This window comes from Pseudorasbora parva, chromosome 10, assembly GCF_024679245.1.
Source record: "Pseudorasbora parva isolate DD20220531a chromosome 10, ASM2467924v1, whole genome shotgun sequence".
NCBI classification, from domain to species: Eukaryota; Metazoa; Chordata; class Actinopteri; order Cypriniformes; family Gobionidae; genus Pseudorasbora; species Pseudorasbora parva.
In genome coordinates this window covers 43,687,441-43,707,161 of record NC_090181.1, presented here as the reverse complement: position 1 = coordinate 43,707,161, position 19,721 = coordinate 43,687,441, and the positions used below count along the sequence as shown (strand labels likewise).

The following is a 19,721-nucleotide window of genomic DNA, read 5'->3' as shown; positions in this document are numbered from 1 at the left end:
TGGGTGCGAGCAAAAACACGCCATTTGTGTTTGTCCCTTTAAACGCAAATGAGCTGCTGTTCCCCGCCCCCTTTTCAGAAGCGAGTGGAGCCTTTACAGCTTTTGCTTTGGATACTCTGGCAACTAGCCTGATGTTGTCATACTCAAATTCAATCTGATTGGTTGAACAGCTCTGGTTCGAGCATAGATGCTCCACAACAGATGAAGTCAAGACTGAACTTCCTGACCGCAAATGTTGTGGGCGGGGCTAAATTCGGCTGGCATCCAGGCTACCGGTAAACTAAACTGGACAATCTCACGCAGCTAAAATGTCAGTAGCGGTGCTCAGCCTTACATGTTCTAACTGGAGTCGAACACTAATAAAAAAGACTCAGGAAGAAGTTACAATGTTTCGAATGCAGCTGGACATTTTTGAACAGTTAGTGGATACATTTATATAGTTGTTGAGGACTTATTGACTAGCTATTGACTAGCATATTAATGTGTCTAAATATCTTTCAGAAACAACTTCTGTGCAAATCCAGTGTTGAACTGACCCTCGACTTCATAAATGAAATTAATCCATGGTGTCCTCAGTGGCTCAGATACCAGGAGTCTATGGAGACTCTTATGTTCATTGATACATCCAACAAAAAATGTGTAATGTTTTTTGGTCAGACATTGTATCCTCCAGCTTCTACAGCAAGGAAACTGAAATGGCGAACGGAATGTGGCTCACTCATGTGGATCTATGCTAATAAGGCAGATCATGGCTTACGTAAGAGTTGGGGGAAATCTAGAACTGCTCGTTTGGTGAGACTAAAAAAGGAGTGGCTGGATTGTTACCATTATAGGCTGGTTGTTTACACACACACTGTGGACACACATTAATGTTCAAACACGTGAATTTTGCTAAATAGATCCCTTTTAAAGACTGTAACAGTAGCCACACACTACGGACTCTTAAGTGCATTATTTGCCCACACTGCAAAGTTGTGCAGTAACACTTATAAGCCTATTTAATTCTACAGTTTTTTTTGTTTTGCCTACTTTGAGATTTTATTGATATTGTTTTTTATTTATTGTTTTTTTCTGCTATTTATGCTTAGGCTGGATTTTAGGTTTTTATTCTTTGTTGTTGGCACCGGGACTCTAGTACATATAGTTCATTCCTTTAATGTATGCAATGTCTCGGAATGACAATAAACCGCTTGAATCCTTGAACTTTATATCACTTAATTATGTATGGTTATAAGTTGTAAAATACTGTTGTCAATGTATTTTTTACTGTGAACTTCTGGCAAATACACTTTATTTTTTACGATGTGACATACACTTTTAAAAGTACTTGAGAGAATACACAAGCCATATGTTTCTGTTAATGTGTAAGCATTGCCTAAAGGTTTTATCTGTAACCCATAACTAGCAGTACACTTTTTGGCTGATGCAGAAATGTATCTGCCAGAGTGCCCATTACACCAGAGGAAGCAAGCAACAAACACATCATACCGAGCTTTTTTTTTTCAGATAACAGTATGGTTTTTATTTTTTCTGGAATGTAGTGAAGTGAAAACTAAGAGACAATTCTTAAAATGATGTTAAAAAACTGTTTCCTGTAATGAAAATATCCTGATAAATGACAGAAATGTAAAAAACCTCATAAGTGTCACTTTAACACAGCCTCTTGTGGCTTTTAATCGCCAGATTATTCATTTGTTACAGTATTTATTAATATTTAACGTTAATTAATAAAAAATACAACTGTTCACAGCTCAGGACCATTACATAATATTAACTTTTGATTTTAAAAATATTAATAAACCAACTGAAGGAAATCCTGCACACTATAAATTCTTGCAAAAATCAAAAGCTTTTAATTAGCAACCTAATAAAACTTTTTATTTAGGTTGCTAATAAAAAGTTTTTGATTTTTGCAAAAATTTATAGTGTGCGGGATTTCCCTTTGTTGGTTTATTGAGATTTTTGGATCTGGGTATCCTTTGTCCTACGCACCTATATTCATCAGCTACAGGTGTGCGATGGTAATTGTGCACTAATTGATTTTAATAATATTAAAATCATCAAAATGTCGAAATTAAAGGAAATGTCGAAATTAGCTTTAACTAAAATTAATACATGTTCAAGAAACATTTCTGATTATTCATCCTAGATTCACCCTGATTATTCAGTGTTAAAAAAAATATTTTATAAAAAGAAAGTTGAAAATAACAGCATTTTTAAATGTATTTTATTAAATTTACTAAAGTATTTATTAAATAGAAATCTTTTGTAACTACAAATAAGACACACTGTCACGTTTGATCAATTTTAAGCATCCTTGATTGATAAAATATGAATTTTTCTCTTTAGTTTACCTTACCACAAAGGTTTGAATGCCATTGTTTCCACAAAAATACAGAGCAGCAAAATTATCAACATTGATGATAATAATAAATGTTTCTTGATCATCAAATCATCATATGAGAATAATTTCTGAAGGATCATGTGACACTGAAGACTGGAGTAATGATGACAAAAATTCAGCTTTTATCACAGGAATCCATTACATTTTATTGTATATTCATATAGAAAACTGTTATATTAGATTGTAATAATATTTCACAATATTACAGGTTTTGATGCAGCCATTCTGAGCAGATGAAGAGACGTCTTTCAAAAACATAAAAATGTTAATGTTTCCAAACTTTTGACCAGTACTGGATATAAACTGATCTTCGCCAATCTTACAGATGAGTGTGTGAAATGAAAGGCGCCATGAGCGATGTGGCCTCCAGAGGCAGTATACACTACTCAGAGAAACAAATCTGCACATCCCTGCTGCACTGCTGCTGGAAGACATTAGAAACAAACCGTGCATTAACCCTCCAATAATAGGATCAAATGTATTCACATGATTTATATATAGGCGATGGGGTGCACTTTCATTTCATTCTGGTTGTTGTGCATTACAGTTTAGCTGAAGATGTAGTGCGTGTGTTTTTAAGTGTGTTCTGTGTATATGCATGATTATGTGGGATCCTGACCGTGTGTGTGTGTGTGTGTGTGTGTGTTTCCTGTCGGGCAGCGTCTGAGAGTCGTGTGCTCACATGTGCGGCGGTGTGGAGGATGCCCCCGGAATGGGAATCAGGAAGCCACGAGTCCCCCGACGATTCATCAAACAACCCGCAGACCTTGGAGCTTCTCTGTCACCTTGACAACACGGCCCACGGCAGCGCGGCCTGGTACGCCACACGCTATCGATTTAGCCCTGCAGCTTCCCCATTCTCCTCCCTCTTCCCTAGCTTTCGCCATCCTTCTCGTCATGGCTTTTATTTCCATTCCTCTCTCTCTGCCTCGCTTTGTCTCCGTCTCTTGCAGCGTTTTGGCTCTGGCTCCCTTCAATCTATTGTTCTGTTCTTTTCTAGATGTTACAGAAATCTATTTGGTCTGCATTTCATGCACCCATCCGTTCGGTTTTGTTTTCAACCTCCGCCTATTTCTTTTGTCTCAGCAGCACGCTTTATTTCATGCACCATAATTCACAAAGAGAATAAAGAAAAAAATCCTGCTTGTGCTTTGAAGCTTTTGCCAAATGGCAGGCCTTCATACAATCTCAGAAAAAAAGGTACAGTGCTGTCACTGGGGCGGTACCCTAAGGTACACAAGTGAAAAGGTACATCTTTGTACCTTACATACCCCTAAATGGTACATATTAGTACCTTAAAAGGTACATATCCGTACTTTAAGAGTGCGTATTAGTACCTTAAAGGTACATAGTAGTACCTTTTTGGTTTTGTACCTTGAGTACCGCCCCAGTGACAGCAATGTACCTTTTTTTCTGACATCCGCATCCATCAGATGAGGGAGTTGCACGCACATACAAACATAGGTTTTGCTTCATCTAAACTCAAAAAATTGAGTTCTCCTCCTCGCTGTATTGGAACATAAAAGGCCAAGCATGCACAAATTAAAATCATGTTCTAAACTCATCTGATTTTCTTTTTTCTATGATGTGATAATGACCCAGCTGATGTTTTCCATACCACCAAAATGATCTTTTGTTTAAAACAGACAGCAAAATTGCTAGAGTTGCGAGACAGAATCGATGTCTTTTGGGGCCAATCTTGGTGCAACATTTTGCAAGTTTGAATATGCATAAGCACAAATGAGGTTTGCAGCAGCCTTTTACTCCGTCCTCAAAAAATGCTTGATTGAAGATGTTCCTGGTAACCTCGTTTCCCCCGTCATTCATCCGTCTGACAGGGGACAGTGGATATTGCCCTGGGACCATCAACAGCAGATGCCAGATTGATTAGACAAACTGAAATGATAACTGAGAAGCCTTATAAAAATGCAATGTTTGATAAACAATAGCCTGATGATGACTATGGCAAAATCACAATCAGGGCTAAAAGCTGAGGATTTTTTAAACTTTACTTGCCCTACCAAAATTTTCGAAAAGTTTTGACCCATAACCTTAAAAAAAAGTACACTTCATAGTCCTCACTGTATAAATTACACAAACACACACACACATTTGTTTTTGTAACATATGGGGACATTCCATAGGCGTAATGGTTTTTATACGGTACAAACCATATTTTCTATCCCCTTACACTGCCCCTGCCCCTAAAACTACCCATCACACACACACACACACACACACACACACACACACACACACACACACACACACACACACACACACTGCCCCTGCCCCTGCCCCTGCCCCTGCCCCTGCCCCTGCCCCTGCCCATCACAGGAAACATTCTGCTTTTTTACTTTCTAAAAAAAAAAAACCTCATCCTGTATGATTTATAAGCCTTTTGAAAACATTAATTTCACACGTCTAGTACAATTATGTGGCCTTGTTTCATTATTGAAGTGTACACTTTTTACTTTTTCCCACGAAAGAATGAAAGTGAAATGTGACAACATGCCCCATAGGTGGGGTTCATTATAGCATGATCATATGACTGCTAAAAATGTTACCTGATCTAATAATAATAATAAAAATAAAAAAGCAAGACAAACTAAAATATTAAGTCCAATAAAATACAGTTAAACTTGTTAATAAGTAAGTAAAATAAATTAACTTTTAAATTTTAAAATAATGTTTTTTTTATATATATATTTAAATAATTAAATACAATTTTTAAATAATTAAATGAAATAAATTTCAGAGAAGAAGTATGTGGGGGAGAAAGTACAATGGTTCCAGCAAGAGAAACTAGCCATTTCCCTGCTTGGTGTACCATAGTCTACAAGTGAAAAAAAATGATCTGGGAAAGAAAACAGACACATGCACTCACTCACTCAAGTATTGGGACACCCCTCCAAATCATTGAATTCAGGTGTTCAAATCACTTCCGTGGCCACAGCTGCATAAAATCCAGCACTAGGCATGCAGACGCTTCTACAAACATTTGTGAAAGAATGGGTCGCTCTCAGGAGCTCAGTGAACTCAAGTGTGGTATCATGACAGGTTGCCACCTGTGCAATAAATACATTCGTGGAATGTCCTCACTTCTAAATATTCCACGGACAACTGTTAATAATATTATAACTAAGTGGAAGCAACTCAGCCACGAAATGACAGGCCATGTAAAATCACAGAGTGGGGTCAGCACATGCTGAGGGTCACAGTGCGCCAATTTTCTGCAGAATCAACAGCTACAGACCTCCAAACTTCATGTGTCCTTCAGATTAGCTCAAGAACAGTGCATAGAGAACTTCATGGAATGGGTTTCCATGGCCGAGCAGCTCATCCAAGCCTTACATCACCAAGTGCAATGCAAAGCGTGGGATGCAGTGGAGTAAAGCAGCCGCCACTGGACTCTAGAGCAGTGAGGCGTGTTCTCTGGAGTGACCAATCACGCTTCTCTGTCTGACAATGTTAAATATGTTCTCCCATGGATGAGTCTGACTTTGGCGGACAACGTGACTTGCCTGACTGCATTGTCCCATGTGTAAACTTTGATGGAGGGGGATTATGGTGTGGGGTTGTTTTTCAGGGGTTGGGCTTGTTCCCTTAGTTCCAGTGAAAGGAACTCTTAATGCTTCAGCATACCAAGACATTTTGGACAATTACATGCACCCAACTTTGTGGGAACAGTTTAGGGATGGACCCTTCCTGTTCAAACATAATGAGTGCACAAAGCAAGGTCTATAAAGACATGGATGAGCGAGTTTGGTGTGGAGGAACTTGACTGGTCAGAGTGCTGACCTCAACCCAACAGAACACTGTTGGGATACATGGTGTCTGGCCTCACTAATGCGCTTCTAGAAGAATGATCAAAAATTCCCATAATCACACTCCTAGACCTTGTAGAATGCCTTTGCCAGAGTTGAAGCTGTTATAACTGCAAAGGGTGGGCCAACTCCATATTAAACTCTACAAAAAAAAGAATGGAATGTCATTAAAGTTTATGTGCATGTTAAGGGAGGAGTCTCAAAACTTTCAGCAATATAGTGTATCTATCACCTCAAGGAAGATGCCCAGTTGATCTGGAGGACAATAAATGACAACAAAGTATTGTTGGACTGGATTAATAAAAGTGAACTGTGCAGTTCAATGCAGGTCAGTATGTTAACAGACATTGTTTTTCCATGATGTAGATAAATAACATGTATACCATCACAACTGAAATCTAAGGCCCCGTCCACACGAAGCCAGAGCTTTCCCAATCTGATCTTTTTTTTTCTCGTTTCAAGAAATATCTGCGTCCACACTAGATTACCGAAACCAACTAAAAACAATGTAGTTTGCATGCCAGGCCTGTGTGTGGGGATGTAATTCTGCCACAGAAATAAACTAAAAACGGAGAAGAAGAGTTGTGGCTAGCAGGGGTATAGCAGTGGTCGGAGGTGAGGCAAAATCTCACAATAAAATAACAATAAATACATTTGATACTTAACAGATGTGTTTTATTAATGCCTACACCTACCCCAACCCAAAACATACCCTTACAATAATGTAGATACGGTTATTAAATGACGCGATATTGATGTGCGCATGCCCAGTGCCTGTAGTTGTCTCCCTTACCTCTTTCACCATGCCGGACGTAGTGTGATGACATCACCTTTTCAGAAAATATACGGATTGGCTGTTCACACGAAAACGGAAGATGGTCGTTTTCAGATTTATCCGCTTTGGGACCCGGTTTCAAAAAATATCAGATTTATGCTTCCAAAGCGCCGGATCCGTGTGGACGAAACACTGATACGGTACAAAATGTATACGTATACTGCTAAACGCGTCTCTGTGTGGCCTAAGTGACATAAAAAAAATACTACTGTGAAACGTCCTGCACAATTCATGCTTGAGAAGGTGGTTCAGTTCAAGTAGCTTGTTCTTCTTGAGAACATTATTAGACTTGGGCTTCAACTGGTATTGTAAAACTGAAGCCTTAGCATAGTTACAGTAGTGTTTCAACTTTACATCTCCTTTTTACACCACCGAGAGCTTAAACATGCCATTTATAGAAAAAGCCAACACACACTCTTAGTGGTAGACCAATGACCACTCAGAGCAGACTGGGCTTTTCTGAAGGCAGGTTTTAAAGAAACCAAACTAAACCAGAGGGTGAAAACCGATGCTGAGACCATGTAAATTACAAGAAAATATTAGTTTGAAGATACAAAGAGTTTTAGAACATCCTTGTGAACCTATAATAGTAGACCCCCTAAACCAAATTATGAACCTGTAATTGAAATTATGAACCCTTTCAAGATAATAATGGCGTATAAAGTGTTTTAAACTAAAAAAAAAACCCATGTCTACCCACCTTGTCCAGTAGGGTAAAAGTAATGGACTTAATAAGCCACCTGTCACAAGCTGAAAGGTTGGTTGAGAGCAGTCGATCCGTCACATCTGCCTGGAAGGTACAAGGCCTGCATGGCATCCAAGGGTATTTTGCCTGTTGTTGGTGTATTTAGTTGAGTAAGAAGGTTAGCAGCTTTCACCAGAGCTATGAAGCTATAGTTGTCTCTGGCAATTAAGGCAATGTAGTACAAGGATGGCAGATACCCAAAGATACCCGTGCTGGGGTGGGGGTTGCTGGTGAACAGCCAGGACCAGAGCCCAAGTCATTGCATTGTACATGACTGGCAGGCCTCAATGGACGTGACTAAAGAACTACCAAATTAATTATTCTGGTCTTTGAAGCTAACAAGATCATCCTTCTTTTAGAGATATCTCATCGTTGGTAGGATCATTTGAAAAAAAAAAAAAAAAAACATGCTAGAAAAATGGTCTAGGGGGAAGATTTGGCCATTGACTGTTGTAAAAAGGGTTGGCAGGAAAAGTGTATGCTGATTTAGGTACGATTGTTTGGAATTTACACAACAGTTTTTCTTCAAGGCCATGTTCATTGGCCATGACTGGAACCACGAGAACGAAAAGTAATATCCAGCTGAAAACAATTCAGAAAGGCTTATGAAAACAGGATAGCCATGACCTTACCTGGGTGAGGGTGAATGATGTTGATCAGAGCAGCTTGGCTGGGTTGTGTAGTCACAGTTTGGCAGGCTTTTGACGCCATTGCCAGAGAAAGTCATGGATTTAGGTCCAACACTTACTGTCAGCCATTTTAGAGACCAGAATGTAATTGATGATCCAAAAGTTGGGTATAAGACAATTGGAGGCATTTTTATATGCGCTTAAGGCATGTGTGATTTGCACTAATCTAGCCATGAAATACAAATTAGATATTTGTTGTAAAAGGACATGATTTTCTTTGCACTGTAAACCATAAAGAAGCAGAACTGCTGCACTGTGTTTCACAAAGTTGATCATATTGAGGTTTATCTTATGGACCTTCAAATTTACACACTCTAAAAAATGCTGGGTTAAAAACAACCCAAGTTCGGTTGAATATAGACAAACCCAGAAAATGGGTTGTTTGAACCCAGTGAATGGCCCCATTTAAACAACCCAATTTTTGGATTTGTCCATTTTCAACCCAACTTGGGTTGCTTTTAACTCAGCATTTTTTTGAGTGCACTTAATGGGCCTAATTAATCATCAATCATTTTTTAAAGCCACTCTGACGTAAATTTCGGATTTTTCGGAAATGTTATTGGTACGAAATGCCCCCTACCATGTGTAAATGGTGTGTAACGGTCTGTGTTCTAATTTAGGCAAACAGATGCATTTTGATTCACACACCATAATATTTCACGAGTTGATTTGCCCTGTCTTTAAAAAAAAAACATTTTTTTTAACTATTTAACTTTGGGTAATAGGCAGCACTATTCACTGCCCCTTTTTACCTGTCCGTTCAATCACAGTGGAGAAGGGGTGTGACAAATTTTACACTGACCAATCATCCTAATTGTTCACCGACTGAACAACAATGGAGAAGTCAATACTGCTTTTACTGCATTTTTATATTTAGTAATATTCTTCAAAATGAGATACTAGTAACATATGACTGCCATGGATATTCTGTATCTAGTATGAAGCTAAGCAGGGCTGAGTCTGGTCAGTACCTGGATGGGAGACCAATTGGGGAAAACCAGGTAGCTGCTGGTAGAGGTGTTAGTGAGGCCAGCAGGGGGCGCTCACCCTGTGGTCTGTGTGGGTCCTAACACCCCAGTATTGTGATGGGGACACTATACTGACAAGGAGCAACGTCCTTCGGATGAGATGTTAAACCGAGGTCCTGACTCTGTGGTCGTTAAAAATCCCAGGATGTCCTTCGATAAAGAGTAGGGGTGTAACCCCGGCATCCTGGCCAAATTTGCCCATTGGCCCCTGTCCATGATGGCCTCCTAATCTTCCCCCTATCCTGATTGGCTTCATCACTCGGTCTCCTCTCCACCAATCAGCTGGTGTGTTGTGAGCATTCTGGCGCAATATGGCTGCCGTCGCATCATCCAGGTGGATGCTGCACATTGGTGGTGGTTGAGGAGATTCCCCCTTCAATGTAAAGCGCTTTGAGTGCCTAGAAAAGCGCTATATAAATGTAACTAATTATTAGTATCTCTAGTAGCTGGACTTGCAAAGCGCTGTCAAGCGCCACCACCTGGCCGTTTTCAAAAAAGCACCATACATTTTATAGCTGGCTAAAAATGATTTGGTGGACACACCTGGAGCCAAACCTGAGAAAGAAGTCCAGAAGATGCTACAGTGTCCCTGGACACGTCATTTGCAGTTGTAACTGAGGGGCAGGAATTATGCTTATTATGAATGAGCATGCATGTTCGCTCTTTTTACGAATGTTTGGACCTCATTAATACACACATTTAACTACCGAATCCGTGGTATATGTTTGTGGTTTGTGTATCTGGAGGAGAGTTGTTGCAAAGATCCATTTTACGTACAAATTACTCCGAATTTGCTTGTATATAAATATATAAACGTTTTTTAGCCTGACGTCATCATTTTCTATACTAGTCAGAATATGAGCCTGCTGCTGCTCCATTGGGCTGAGATTATGGGGCGTGTTTAAACTGAACCAGGAAAGAGCCTCTGCACTCAATTGGATAGACCGACAACCAATCAGAGCAATGGAGTAAGTCACAAGCGAGGCAGAGTTGTCAACAGAACTCAACTGCACACACTGGTAGAAGTAGAAGATGAGTGTAAACAATCTTTGCTGGTGTTGTGGAAAGAATTCAAGAATACACAGAGTACTTACTAACACAGTGTCACATGCCTGTCCTGTCTTGTGTGCACATGTGGGTTTTGTCAGTATGGCCTTTGTGCTTCTGTCATTGTCTGATCCCTCCCCCTTGTTATCTGATTAGTGTTGATTTCTCCCACCTGTTCCCTCTTGATTTCTTCCCTTTATAAGCTCCTTGTGTTTGTCAGTCTGTGTTGGATCCTTGTGTAATGTCTGCGTCTTCCGTTCCCCTGTGACTTCCTTGTGGTATGTGTTCAGTTTCAGTTTATGTGTTTTCTAGTTACGTTTTCCCCCTCGTGGGTTGTTGTTTTGAGTTTGTTTTATTTTATAATAAATGATCATTTTCTGCACTTGAGTCCTCGCACCCTTTTCACTTGTCTGTGACGCGACAGAAGGATCCAACCATACAATGAGGACTCAGCAGAGAAGTTCTCCCTCGGTGCCAGTTCCGGGGGTCCCGAGTCCGGGAATCCCGAGTCCAGACATGGCCTGGAGGGCCGTAATGGGAGGGTTTGTGGTGGCAGTCCTGCATGCTTGGGAGAAGCACAGGGTGTCATCCACCACTCCGGTGGTCCCAGTTCCGGTGGATCGTGTTCCGGTGGTCCCTGTGCCGGTGGATCGTGTGCCGGTGGTCCCTGTGCCGGTGGATCGTGTTCCGGTGGTCCCTGTGCCGGCGGATCGTGTTCCGGTGGTCCCTGTGCCGGCGGATCGTGTGCTGGAGGTCCCTGTGCCGGCGGATCGTGGTCCGGTGGTCCCTGTGCCGGTGGATCGTGTTCCGGTGGTCCCAGTGCCGGTGGATACTGCTGGACTGGAGAAGTTTCCCCGAGGCTCTCCGTGCGCCGCTGAGGCGTCCTGCTCTCCCCGCGCCGCTGAGGCGTCCTGCTCTCCCCGCGCCGCTGAGGCGTCCTGCTCTCCCCGCGCCGCTGAGGCGTCCTGCTCTCCCCGCGCCGCTGAGGCGTCCTGCTCTCCCCGCGCCGCTGAGGCGTCCTGCTCTCCCCGCGCCGCTGAGTCGTCCTGCTCTCACCGCGCCTCCCTGGCGCCCCCTGCACTCACCGCGCCGCCCCGGCCGCCTGAACTCGGTGGGCCTCCCGACCTCGGCGGGCCGTCCTGGCCATTCGAACTTTGTGTGCCACCATGGCCTCCTGAAAATTTTGTTTTCCCTATTCCCTCCTTGTTGACCCTTCCCTTGTTTGTTCCTTCCTTCTCTGTTTCCCCTGTTCCTCCCGTTCTGCCCTGGTCTGTTCCTCCCGTCCCGCCCTGGTCTGTCCCTCCCGTCCCGCCCTGGTCAGTCCCTCCCGTCCCGCCCTGGTCAGTCCCTCCCGTGCCTCCCTGGTCAGTCCCTCCCTGGTCAGTCCCTCCCGTGCCCCCCTGGTCAGTCCCTCCCTGGTCTGTCCCTCCCGTGCCCCCCTGGTCTGTCCCTCCCGTGCCCCCCTGGTCTGTCCCTCCCGTGCCCCCCTGGTCTGTCCCTCCCGTGCCCCCCTGGTCTGTCCCTCCCGTCCCGCCCTGGTCTGTCTCTCCCGTCCCGCCCTGGTCTGTCCCTCCCGTCCCGCCCTGGTCAGTCCCTCCCGTCCCGCCCTGGTCTGTCCCGCCCGTCCCGCCCTGGTCTGTCCCGCCCGTCCCTAGTGGAGCGTCTGGTAGCCGCTCCTTAAGGAGGGGGTAATGTCACATGCCTGTCCTGTCTTGTGTGCACATGTGGGTTTTGTCAGTATGGCCTTTGTGCTTCTGTCATTGTCTGATCCCTCCCCCTTGTTATCTGATTAGTGTTGATTTCTCCCACCTGTTCCCTCTTGATTTCTTCCCTTTATAAGCTCCTTGTGTTTGTCAGTCTGTGTTGGATCCTTGTGTAATGTCTGCGTCTTCTGTTCCCCTGTGACTTCCTTGTGGTATGTGTTCAGTTTCAGTTTATGTGTTTTCTAGTTACGTTTTCCCCCTCGTGGGTTGTTGTTTTGAGTTTGTTTTATTTTATAATAAATGATCATTTTCTGCACTTGAGTCCTCGCACCCTTTTCACTTGTCTGTGACGCGACACACAGTCATAATTTCTGAGAGAAATAGTGAAGGTGAATGCATATACGAACAAGGTCTCCGTTTAGGATTAGAACGAATTCAACCCAAGCGCCTTTGGTGTCGTGGATGATTACGTTACTGTTGATCATCTGTCCGTCATCGTTTAAAGCCCGCCCTGATAATCTGATTGGTTGAACAACTCTGGTTCGATCATAGTTGCTCCACAACCGATCAAGTCTTGACCGAACTTCCCGACCTCAAATGTTCTAGGCGGGGCTAAGTTCATCTGGCATCCAGGCTAGAAAGTTTTGTTTCTTTTGTGTGTAATTAGGGACTCCTAATATGTTTGCTGTTGTTATATCGGTTGTTTAAGATGAATGACACGTCTTGCTTCCTCATTTCCTTCATTCTCACAGATTGCTTTTGTTGAACACAGCAACACCTTGGTGTTGGCTTAGTCAGCCAAAGACAAAATTTGCGCATACATGCCCCGAAATATATAATCTATTGTCGTTGTTGTTGAACATGTCGATCAAATAGTCAAGATTCTGATCATATGAGACTAGTGTTAAAGTGCAGCGTTTAGGCCTTTCACACACTTTTTCTGTTCTCTTTCTCAAATACAAATGTGCCTGTTTTGAAAACATTCCAATTTATGCTTCTCTGAAGAAAATAGACGAAATATCAATGAAAAATGTGTCCCCCAAAAACACTCGTTGTCACCTCGTGATTTAAGGTTTTGTTTCTTTTTTCCGTCTCAGAATAGAATTGCTTCATTGTGAAAGCTGGTGGACGCCTCTTAATCAATGCCCATTGAGCACTTTGTGGCCAATGGAGCATTTGTGAGAATTTGTGCACAGGACGTGCTGAGCTCACAGTGATGGCAGCGTGAGACAGGCTAATGGCTGTGTGATGGGTTATCAGAGCCACTGCTGCTAGATCAATTGAAGCCTGAGAAGAAACGAAAGCAAACTGTGTTATATAGGTCAGTCAATACTTTCAGTAATGATGGAGTAAGCTGTGCGATGTTCGGAGGCCAGGCAGTGCTCGCACACCTTTATATTGTGGACATTTGTTACACATGGGCTCCCTCGCAACACCTCTCCTCCTACTTTGCATTCTTCCCTCAGATCAAACCATTTACTCAAGCATCATATATACACTTCTTTCTGGTTAGTTTATATATATATATATACACTGTAAAAAAATATTTAGAAAAAAAGTTACCTGGTTGTCTTAAAATTTTGAGTTCATTGAAATTAAAATTTTGAGCTAGTACAAGGAACATTTTTTTTAAATTCGACAACCATTATTAAAATATAATTAAAAGATTTTGTAAGCATATTGGGTAATTGTGTGTGTTTTATATCTGATGACGCAGTGAAACTGTGTATTTTTGAAGTGCTATTTTCATGATTTATCAATTTTTTTATGTGGTTCATTTACAATAATAGTTTGAGTTTCTTTATTAAACACATTTCCTTCATTGTATCAACTCAAATTTTTTATTTCAATAAACTCAACATTTTAAGGCAACCAGGTTACTTACTTTTTTAAGTTAAACCAAAAATAATAATAATAATAATAATGTTTTACAGTGTATAGTGCAGTAGTGCTAAAAATAGTGGGGCTACTAACAATTTTTTCAGTAGCATTGTGTGTCTTGTCTTGCATATTTAGTTGAAAAGTGTTGTTTATTGTAAGTTTTTTGTGTTTTTGTTGTTTCATTATTGAATATATTTGATGTCTATTTTAGGGCTGCAACGACGAATCGATAATAATTGATAATGAAATTCGATTCAACAATTCTCTTTATCGATTAGTCGGGTCTGCCCAGAAAACTTCCACGAGTCTCGCCAAGTTACAGCACTGAATAACACAGCTCTATGGACAAAATGCATCTAAAAATAGTGGAGTGAAAACTGTCTGTATAATTACATTTTGTATTTTAAGCTTCAAGCTGTAATTTTTCAGCCCGCTAGAGGGCACCTATTTAAAACAAAGGCATATTTTGATGACGCCAAGTTTGAGCACAATCTTGGGACATGTGGTCTTCACCTCACAGCTGGTGGAAAATAATCGGGATAGGACTCGGGCAGAAATCACGTTCATGAATGCGGTTATTAACGTTACTGTAGTATAAAGCAGATCAGGAGCGAGTGTTGAGGAGCTGAGCACGGCCGCTGGAGCGATTGATAATGAGATGAACAACACACGCCTCGCGGGCAGTGTGACTTTTATTATGACGGGACACAGTTGCCGGGCTATTTCCGCTTTTCCGGTCATGAGTATGAGGTAACGCAGCTCTGTTTATCATATTAGATACATCTGTTGAAAATGATGTTATGACGTTACTCTGTGCGTTCGCTCAGCGGCTGCTGACTTGTTCACACTGCTAAGAGTAAAGCGCTTCTGCAGAATAAAACCAGAAACCGAGGGAAACGCAGATATGACGCCATTGACAGGCGACTCCCTCAGACGTCTCGGCTCCTTAGTTAAAATAGCCATTTTCTCACAATTTACAAATAGTTGGAAACATTTGGGGTATTGTAAGAACTCAACTGAACAAAATATATAACATTGGCCTAGTGGTTTTTGGATATTTTACTGCAAAAATACTACATAGTGCACCTTTAATATTCAGCACAAAAATGATGCATTCATTTAGGTAAAATATCTGTTGTTGGACGACAAATTTAGGTTTAAAATTCAACATATTTTACGACAGTAGTCACTGTAATAATAATAATAATAAAAAAAAGAATTTGTTACATTTATAAAGCGCTTTTTATGGGTACTCAAAGAGCTTTACATGTGGGAAGGGGAATCTCCTCAACCACCACCAATGTGCAGCACCATCTGGATGATGCGACGGTAGCCATATTGCGCATGAACCCCTTCCACACACCAGCTGATTGGTGGAGAGGAGACAGAGTGATGGAGCCAATCAGGAGAGGGGGATGTTTAGGAGGCCATGAAGGGATTTGTATTGAACACAGATAGTCAGAACCTCAGTTTAAAGGGGGGGTGAAACACTCAGTTTCAGTCAATCTCATGTCAATCTTGAGTACCTATAGAGTAGTATTGCATCCTTCATATCTCCGAAAAGTCTTTAGTTTTATCATATTTATAAAAGAAATATGGGCTGTACCGAGTCTTTCCGGAAAAAACCGAGCGCCTGGAGGCGTATCGTGTGGGCGGAGCTAAAGAATGATGAGCGCGCAAAGCGGTGACGTCCTCAAGCGTGGAGAAACCCATCTATCTCAGCTAATACAGATAATGATCCACAATCAAATCTGAGGCTGAAATAAATTGAACAGGAGAAACGGCAACATCAGGATGTCCGTCTCTGTGGTATGGACTGTATTTAGGGGCCTTTGTGTGCAGTTTATGAGGACATGATTCGGTTTATGGACTATTGTATGTGACTAGACCTTAGAGGTAGCAAGCAAAACGGTTTTGCACGTCAGAGTCAGAATAGTGTAACGTTATACAGAACAACAATGGAGTAACCGTTAGAGCATTTGAATGACGAAGCACGCGATCGTATCGTTTACTGATGTTTACTCATGCGACGGTAGCCAATAGCAGAGACATTTGAAGTTGATTTACTCACCGGCATCTTCCAAAGCAGGACCGCTCTGTCAAAAACACACTTCTTTGGTATGATTTGGTGAAGTCCTGTGACAGCAGTGACCGTGGAAATCCACTTTGCGACGCGACTGTAGCGTGATGTGAAGCTTCCCGTCATTTCTGCGTTCAAATCGGTTCAAATGAAGCGCTGCCTTCCCGGAATGCTGTGCTGAAGCGTTGAAGTCGCTCGACGTCACCCATAGGAATAAAGTGGAGCACGGCGCGTCATAAGTGTTCACGGACGACTGGATCTGCACCTGAGAGACTGTTTACAGCGTGCATTTCCTCTCTCTCCCTCTAGTCACGCGCGCGCGCACCCTTCCGGGAGAAGAGCCCGTACGGCCCATACAAGGACCTTCCGCTCTATTTAACGTCAAGTAGACCCATACTCGAAAAAAACTCGCCGAAACTTGTGAGAAACCGGAAGGAGTATTTTTAACACAGAAATACTCCATCAAACGTCCAACATTAGTTTTTGAAACTTTGTCTATGTTTAGGATGGGAATCCAAGTCTTTAAAGGTGTAAAAAGCTCAGTATGCATGAAACAGCATTTCACCCCCCCCTTTAATGTCTCATCCGAAGGATGGTGGTTGTTACAGTATAGCGTCCCCATCGCCCCCTACTGGCCTCACTAACACCTCTACCAACATCAACCGAGTTTAGTGCAAACCGATTGTTGCAGCATGATAATGCACGGCCCCATTTTGCAAGGATCTGTACACAATTCCTGGAAGCTGAAAACATCCCAGTTCTTGCATCAACACCTTCACCTGATCAACTCTATGCAAAGGAGATGTGTTGCGCAGCGTGAGGCAAACGGTGGTCACACCAGATACTGACTGGTTTTCAGATATTTCTAATATTCTCTAATATTTTAGAGAAATTTGTGTACATAGAAAAATTCTTAGATCTTTGAGTTCAGCTCAAGAAGATGGGGGCAAAAAAAAGGGTTACGTTTATAATTTTGTTCAGTGTGTGTGTGTGTGTGTGTGTGTGTGTGTGTGTGTGTGTGTGTGTGTGTGTGTGTGTGTGTGCGCGTGTGATTTAATACATTGTCGATAAATTTGCTAAATTGTTATCTAGTGAATGTTTTGTTGCATAATGAGATTTATTTGATCAAAACAACATCATAATATATTGGTACTGTTTTGTAGAAAGAATAAGAAAGCTTTGTATGTAAAAATATGACTCGTACATCAGAAAGGCTTATTATAGTCCATATCTATAATCTATAAGATCCAATCTTAGTGATTTATATCCATATTAAATACTCTGATTGCGGATGACATTTGAACTTTTCTTTGCCAATTGTTTTCTCTCACACAGATGTTTTCTGCGGTGTCTCGATCTCCTGCATCTGATGTCTGGATAGCTAATGATAATAGATATGGAGACTGTAGTTTGGTTAATTGCTCATCATCAGATCATTCTTCATACTCATGCAAAGAGCAGCATTCAAACATTGTATTCAACACTGACTTTAATGAAATGGTTTTGAATTTGTGATCAGTCAATGTCCTCTCTCATGTTTCCTGCAGTGTATTATGGGAGCCCATGGGTGATGGAAAGCGTGTGATATCTCTGGCGGAAAACCACGTGCTGCTCTGGGACCTTCAGGAGAGCTCCAGCAAGGCCACGGTGAGATTCATTATTTTCATAATTGCCGTGTTTCACAGCCCTTCTCTCAGGGCTGCAGCTGCGACACTGCACTGCATATCAATAGAAGTCATCAGTTCCGTAACAGTGGAATTATTTTACAGTTTGCATCTCTGTGACTTTCTTTCTTCTGTGAAACACACATATTTTGAAGAATGTTAATTGTTTTTTCTTAAAATGAAAGCATATGTCCAGGGGCAGTCAAGCTCTGGAAATCACACGCTGTAAGACGTCCGGACGGCAAACATTTGATGATTATGATAGCTCTAAAACCATTAAAAAAATGTTTTTAATTACAATATAAAATAGCAGATTTTGGTTTGGAAGTATACATTTTGAGTTGGTAAATCACAGAATTTTCATTCAAAAACTATTAATTTAAATTATGAGCACAGACCAGCCATTGACCAGTGTTTTTTTGTTTTTTTTTGCATTGAGATACTATTATATTTTATAATAATATTTTTAATATTTTACATTTTCCATGTTCAGTTTAATTTTAGTTAGCGTTTTAGCAATATGTATGTGCGTGTGTGTGTGTGTGTGTGTGTGTGTGTGTGTGTGTGTGTGTGTGTGTGTGTGTGTGTGTGTGTGTATATATATATATATTAGGAATGTCACAATACTCAATATAATATTGAACCGTTCGGTACGGCATTCACTGTTCAATACGTGCTGGTGAATTGCGGTTTTTGGTTTTGTATTTAATGAATTATTTCCATTTCTCTCCGTTTGAAATATTTCTCTCAGTTTATTTCGGCTCTGTTTGAGTGTGCCTGTGAGTCTACACGCTGATATGAGCAAATATCGAGTCATATGCACTAACGTTAGGCGGTGTTAGCCGCGTTTTAAAGCCTTGCTGGTTAAACATTTGATTCGCGTGCATGCACTGTTTTGCATTGAGCGCGCGCACTAAACGTCTGTCAAATACACACATTACTGGACAGTCTTACTGCGCTGTCAAACACACACAAGGTTAACATATAAACACAGTCGGTTATGTCTAAAGTGAAAGTAAAATTGCGTGCCTCTATTTATGAGATGCGAGCTGGTCTTCAATTGACAGCAGCAGCCTATAGTGAACCGCTTGTCCTTAAAGGGACAGTTCACCTCTAAAATAATGTTCATGAAAAAAAAGACTTAGAAGAAATTAGAAGAAATATATTTTAAGTGGTCATTAATTAACAATAATTATTGCACAAATAGTATTTAGTACAAAAAGATCTCTTCAAAATATTCAATAAATATCATTGAACTAAAATATAGAACACTAATTTAATTGAAAAATAGTTACTATGTGGTCACATTTGACCACCAATGAGTATTAGTTTGACTGACTAACTAGTAAGGAATACCTGAGGGCTAAATACAAGAATAACATTAATGTCAATGTTGCATCTCTATCACTCTCCATAATAAAGCGATCTGTAAATATGGCTGACTTAATAATCAATGCACAAGATGTACTGTTTACTAAAACTTGCTGCAAACATCTGTATTGTGAAACTGTTGTGTATCCGCTTAAGCCATTCAAATGCATTGACACAGCGCTAGAAGTATTGAGCGCTCCATGAGCCACGTGACCGCGTGCCGCCGGGAGATGAGAGCATGTTGCAACTCGCTTATCAACGCTTCTGGCTTTAACTTTAGCGCTAAAACACTATTTATTGTTTGAATTTCGCATTAAAACTTAATAATAAATCATTTTTTTAAAAAGCTGTAGGCCTAGCTTTGTTTAATATCAAAAGCAGGTTTGGCAGTTTGGCGTGAGATTAAGCTGGGCGGAGTGAGAGCGTGACACAGAGCCTGAAAGCGTG

At 41.3% G+C, this 19,721-nt stretch overlaps 1 protein-coding gene across 1 annotated transcript in view; it reads left to right on the top strand.

The window, feature by feature from the left end:
- eipr1 (EARP complex and GARP complex interacting protein 1) overlaps positions 1-19,721 on the top strand; it is a 68,145-nt gene that overhangs the window by 25,600 nt on the left and 22,824 nt on the right. The window contains exons 4-5 of the mRNA XM_067454733.1: positions 3,065-3,221; positions 17,787-17,886. Of these exons, the coding sequence (XP_067310834.1) occupies positions 3,065-3,221; positions 17,787-17,886 (257 nt within the window). The remainder of the gene's footprint in view (positions 1-3,064; positions 3,222-17,786; positions 17,887-19,721) is intronic.